Below are 6,768 nucleotides of genomic sequence, written 5' to 3' on the forward strand. Positions count from 1 at the left end.
AATACAAACTACCACCACAGTAAAACTACAAACTACCACCACAGTAAAACTACAAACTACCACCACAGTAAAACTACAAACTACCACCCCAGTAAAACGACAAACTACCACCCCAGTAAAACGACAAACTACCACCACAGTAAAACTACAAACTACCACCACAGTAAAACTACAAACTACCACCACAGTAAAACTACAAACTACCACCACAATAAAACTACAAACTACCACCACAGTAAAACTACAAACTACCACCACAGTAAAACTTCAAACTACCACCACAGTGAAAATACAAACTACCACCACAGTAAAATTACAAACTACCACGACAGTAAAACTACAAACTAGCACCACAGTAAAACTACAAACTACCACCACAGTAAAACTGCAAACTACCACCACATTAGAACTACAAACTACCACCACAGTAGAACTACAAACTACCACCACAGTAAAACTACAAACTACCACCACAGTAAAACTACAAACTACCACCACAGTAAAACTACAAACTACCACCACAGTAAAACTACAAACTACCACCACAGTAAAACTACAAACTACCACCACAGTAAAACTACAAACTACCACCAACCTGTGGATGAGGAGGAGGCCTGGGTGGCTCTGTCTCTGTCCAGCTGACACGGGGTCTTCTCTTCTCGTTGTTCTGGGAAACACGCACGCAGGTACTCACGCACGCACGCACGCATGCAGGCACGCACACACACACATACATACATACACACACACACACACACACACACACACACAGATGCACACACATGAAATGGTCTATATACAGTATTTAGTCATAGTTTTTTCAGTCAGCATATTTTTTATTTTGTTTTTTGTCAGTGCAAACATGTAAGTTGACTACAATGAACACTGGACTGGTTGACTCTTTCAACCTGGCTGGTGGAGGCTCTCTGTCTCTGTCTCTGTCTCTGTCTCTGTCTCTGTCTCTGTCTCTGTCTCTGTCTCTGTCTCTGTCTCTGTCTCTGTCTCTGTCTCTGTCTCTGTCTCTCTGTCTCTGTCTCTGTCTCTGTCTCTGTCTCTGTCTCTCTCTCTCTCTCTCTCTCTCTCTCTCTCTCTCTCTCTCTCTCTCTCTCTCTCTCTCTCTCTCTCTTTGATGAAACACAAACAGGAGATTCCACCCGGGACACCCTGTCCTGGGTCAGGTCACATGGGGTGCGTGTGTGTGTGTGTGCGTGCGTGCGTGCGTGCGTGCGTGCGTGCGTGCGTGCGTGCGTGCGTGCGTGCGTGCGTGCGTGCGTGCGTGTGTGCGTGCGTGCGTGTGTGCGTGTGTGTGTGCGTGTGTGTGTGTGTGTGTGTGCGTGCGTGGTCACAGTGACATCTGGAACACTTCTTACATCCTCAAGGACATATTTACCCTATAGGGCGTATATGTGTAGCAGAACACAGACCATGTGCTTCATAACAGCACTGTCTGGTGTCAACTAAATGTCTCCTCTGTGTCCACACCTTCAACTAAATGTCTTCTCTATGTCCACACCTTCAACTAAATGTCTCCTCTGTGTCCACACCTTCAACTAAATGTCTTCTCTATGTCAACACCTTCAACTAAATGTCTCCTCTGTGTCCACACCTTCAACTAAATGTCTCCTCTATGTCCACACCTTCAACTAAATGTCTCCTCTATGTCCACACCTTCAACTAAATGTCTCCTCTGTGTCCACACCTTCAACTAAATGTCTTCTCTATGTCCACACCTTCAACTAAATGTCTCCTCTGTGTCCACACCTTCAACTAAATGTCTTCTCTGTGTCCACACCTTCAACTAAATGTCTTCTCTATGTCCACACCTTCAACTAAATGTCTTCTCTATGTCCACACCTTTCAACTAAATGTCTTCTCTATGTCCACACCTTCAACTAAATGTCTCCTCTATGTCCACACCTTCAACTAAATGTCTTCTCTATGTCCACACCTTCAACTAAATGTCTTCTCTATGTCCACACCTTCAACTAAATGTCTTCTCTATGTCCACACCTTCAACTAAATGTCTTCTCTATGTCCACACCTTCAACTAAATGTCTTCTCTATGTCCACACCTTCAACTAAATGTCTTCTCTGTGTCCACACCTTCAACTAAATGTCTCCTCTGTGTCCTCACCTTCAACTAAATGTCTTCTCTGTGTCCACACCTTCAACTAAATGTCTCCTCTGTGTCCACACCTTCAACTAAATGTCTTCTCTATGTCCACACCTTCAACTAAATGTCTCCTCTGTGTCCACACCTTCAACTAAATGTCTCCTCTGTGTCCACACCTTCAACTAAATGTCTCCTCTGTGTCCACACCTTCAACTAAATGTCTTCTCTATGTCCACACCTTCAACTAAATGTCTCCTCTGTGTCCACACCTTCAACTAAATGTCTCCTCTGTGTCCACACCTTCAACTAAATGTCTTATCTATGTCCACACCTTCAACTAAATGTCTTCTCTATGTCCACACCTTCAACTAAATCTCTCCTCTGTGTCCACACCTTCAACTAAATGTCTTCTCTATGTCCACACCTTCAACTAAATGTCTTCTCTATGTCCACACCTTCAACTAAATGTCTTCTCTGTGTCCACAGAACCTTCAACTAAATGTCTCCTCTGTGTCCACAGAACCTTCAACTAAATGTCTCCTCTGTGTCCACAGAACCTTCAACTAAATGTCTCCTCTGTGTCCTCACCTTCAACTAAATGTCTCCTCTGTGTCCACACCTTCAACTAAATGTCTTCTCTATGTCCACACCTTCAACTAAATGTCTTCTCTATGTCCACACCTTCAACTAAATGTCTTCTCTATGTCCACACCTTCAACTAAATGTCTCCTCTGTGTCCACACCTTCAACTAAATGTCTCCTCTATGTCTGTAAAGTGACCTTAATTGACCAAAACTGTTACTGTTTTTTTTTTTTTTTTTAATATATTTTTTTGCGGCTTACGCCTTTTATTGATTTTTGAAGGGACAGACAGTAGGCTGACAGGAAACGGGAGAGAGATGGGGGGATGACATGCAGTAAAGGCCGTGTCGGGTCCGGGAGTCGAACCCGCGGCACACTGCGACTGGATTACCAGTCCGGTGCCCAGACCGTTACGCTACGGCCTGGGCCCAAAACTGTTACTGTTAACTGTTAGTTAAACAATATATGTCCAAAACGTATATGTCAGAAACATTAAAAATTAAAATTAAAACTGGGACGTGCAGAGAATGTTAGAGAGGCAATTCTGTCAACACAAAATGCTGCGTTCAAGTTCAGAAGAGTTCGGGGGAAAAGAGCAATTTCCCTGAATGCTGCATTTGGGTTTACGTTCTCTCTCGTTACGGCATGAAGAGAAAACAATAAACAATACTACAACATGACGTAGCGATATCATCCTGATGACTACAAAACAATACTACAACATGACATAGCGATATCATCCTGATGACTACAAAACAATACTACAACATGACATAGCGATATCATCCTGATGACTACAAAACAATACTACAACATGACATAGCGATATCATCCTGATGACTTCAAAACAATACTACAACATGACATAGAAATATCATCCTGATGACTACAAAACAAGACTACAACATGACGTAACGATATCATCCTGATGACTACAAAACAATACTACAACATGACATAGCGATATCATCCTGATGACTACAAAACAATACTACACCATGACATAGCGATATCATCCTGATGACTACAAAACAATACTACAACATGACATAGTGATATCATCCTGATGACTTCAAAACAATACTACAATATGACATAGCAATATCATCCTGATGACTACAAAACAATACTAGTACAAAATTACGTAGCGATATCATCCTGATGACTACAAAACAATGGACTACAACATGACGTAGCGATATCATCCTAATGACTACAAAACAATGACTACAACATGACGTAGCGATATCATCCTAATGACTACAAAACCATGACTACAACATGACGTAACGATATCATCCTGATGACAACAAAACAATGACTGCTTGCAGGGACGTGCACACATAGACATCAAAGGGTGCTTCAGCCCCTGCCCCTTTACCCGTCTGTAAAACACCTGCCCTTTCCAGACCACGAATGCAGCGTTTACTACACGGTGAAAGAAATGCAAATGCCACTCCTTTCCTTTCCTTTCCTTTCCATGCCATGCCGGAAGGCAGGCAGCGTTCAGGAGAATAGCTTTTTTTCCGAAGTCTCCTGAACTTGAACGCAGCATTTTGCGTTGAAACAATGTGTTTAGAAATCCTTGTCGTTACACCGCATCTCCACTAGCTAAAGAGTGCTGGGTTGCGCCCCGACAATAGCTGATCTACAAGCTCACAACGCGTCGCAGCACGACGCGTTGTGATCTTGTAGATCTGCTATTTCCGCTATTTTTGTCCAAAAGTGCCCTCTTTATGGGATTTCAGCCCCTGCCTCTCTAACGGTCACGTGTGCGTGCGTGTGTATGTGTGTGATGTGCACGTGCACACGTTGCGTCATCAGGTACAGTAAGGACACTATGGCAGGTTATATGACATAACACATTAACTCTTTGAAGACGGAGCGGGTCGTAAACGTCACAACACCTCACATTAGAACGGAGGAAGCTGTAATTACCCAGAATTCCACAGTGCTGTCTGTCTGTCTGTCTGTCTGTCTGTCTGTCTGTCTGTCTGTCTGTCTTGCCTGCATGTCTGCCTTCTGCCTGCTTGCTATCAGGGTGACAGTTGTCTGGTGTTTGTAACATGGAGGTCACAGCTATGTAAACACTATCATTATACACTGCCTTTTAAGGGTGTTCTTAATGTTTAGATTTTAAAGGTGCTGTAGGTTATTTTTGGTTAACATAAAAGGTACAAAGTTCTTTAATACACAGGAAAAATAGCTGGTAGAACCTTCTCTAAAATACGCTGGAACAATGCTCCACACGTCCCAAACTCTTCTCCCTTCTCTAAAACACCCTGGACAACGCTCCACACGTCCTAAACTCTTTTCCCTTCTCTAAAACACCCTGGACAACGCTCCACACGTCCCAGATTCTTCTCCCTTCTCTAAAACACCCTGAACAACGCTCCACACATCCCAGACTCTTCTCCCTTCCCTAAAACACCCTGGACAACGCTCCACACGTCCCAGACTCTTCTCCCTTCCCTAAAACACCCTGGACAACGCTCCACACGTCCTAGACTCTTCTCCCTTCCCTAAAACACCCTGGACAATGCTCCACACGTCCTAGACTCTTCTCCCTTCCCTAAAACACCCTGGACAACGCTCCACACGTCCTAGACTCTTCTCCCTTCCCTAAAACACCCTGGACAACGCTCCACACGTCCCAGACTCTTCTCCCTTCCCTAAAACACCCTGGACAACGCTCCACACGTCCCAGACTCTTCTCCCTTCCCTAAAACACCCTGGACAACGCTCCACACGTCCCAGACTCTTCTCCCTTCCCTAAAACACCCTGGACAACGCCGGGCAAATCAAAACTTCCCATCAAAATCAACACTGCAAGGTCGTTTCTTACCTGTGCACTGGAAGCCGTCGCCTTGGTAACCGGGTCGACACTGACAGCTGAAGGATCCCGGGGTGTTGAGACACACTGCGTCTCCATGACAACGGCCCTGCTGACACTCATCCATATCTGCACATGCACGCACGCACACATGCATGCACGCACACACACACACACACACACACACACACACACACACACACACACACACACACACACACACACACACACACACACACACACACACACACACACACACACACACACACACACACGCACGGCACAGTAGAAGTAAAATTACTTAAAAATGGCTAAAGACGTCTTTGACGACCTTTGGGGTTTTTATTGATCCAGAATAGCCTCTTCTCTAAAACACATCCGCCCTGCAGGGAAGAGACAGTGCCGGAGTGGAGCTGTTGCCCCCCCGCGACCCGACTACGGATAAGCGGTTCAAGGTGGATGGATGGATTGTATACTTATAGTTACTTTACACCACAGAGTAATAGAGCGTCGCAGTCCCGCCCCCTTTCAGAACGACGAGCGGTCCATGCATTTTTCCCATAGACATTTCAAAACGTATTTATTTAAAGACCTTTTAAGTGTCGTACGAAGCCAACTCGAGTCGTGACAAATCAATCATGACAACAAACTTTTGGACCAAACAAATAATTACTAAGAAGAAAAACAACAAAAAAAATTGTTGTAACCTGCCGTTTTTTTCTACTTTCTAATTCTTTGTTTGGCCCGAAACATTGTGTTTATTGTCATGATTTGTCACGACAAGAGTTGGCTTTGTCCGCGGCGTAAACGTCTTTAAATAAATACTTTCTGAAAAGTCTATGAGGAAAATTAACGGGGATTTCTTTTCCGGGTCTCTCGAGGGGGCGGGACTGCAACGCTCTATTGTACTTAGTCTACAGTAAACAGTACTTCTCTATTGTACTTAGTCTACAGTAAACAGTACTTCTCTATTGTACTTATAGTCAGTATACGGTACTTCTCTATTGTACTTATAGTCAGTATACGTATATGGTACTTCCTTCCCAGCGCTGATGACATGTCCAGAAATGTTCTGTTCTGGTTCAAACACACAATGTTCTGTTTGTGAAGGAAAACCTCTCCTCTCTCTAATCTATATGGACATTCCTCTGCATGTTGGGGGCTGGCCAACAACACTGTGTGTGTGTGTGTGTGTGTGTGTGTGTGTGTGTGTGTGTGTGTGTGTGTGTGTGTGTGTGTG

General features: G+C 44.2%; 1 protein-coding gene across 4 annotated transcripts in view; it reads right to left on the minus strand.

The window, feature by feature from the left end:
- The window catches only part of LOC310859279 (nidogen-1-like), a 57,430-nt gene that overhangs the window by 9,096 nt on the left and 41,566 nt on the right, over positions 1–6,768 (minus strand). For all 4 annotated transcript variants that reach the window (XM_083765714.1, XM_083765713.1, XM_083765712.1 and 1 more), the window contains exons 15-16: positions 5,541–5,657; positions 596–667 (exon numbers count right to left, since the gene is read on the minus strand). In XM_083765714.1, coding sequence (XP_083621840.1) covers positions 596–667; positions 5,541–5,657 — 189 coding nt within the window. The remainder of the gene's footprint in view (positions 1–595; positions 668–5,540; positions 5,658–6,768) is intronic.

This window comes from Protomyctophum parallelum (genome assembly GCF_964188405.1).
Source record: "Protomyctophum parallelum genome assembly, chromosome: 5".
Taxonomy (NCBI): domain Eukaryota; kingdom Metazoa; phylum Chordata; class Actinopteri; order Myctophiformes; family Myctophidae; genus Protomyctophum; species Protomyctophum parallelum.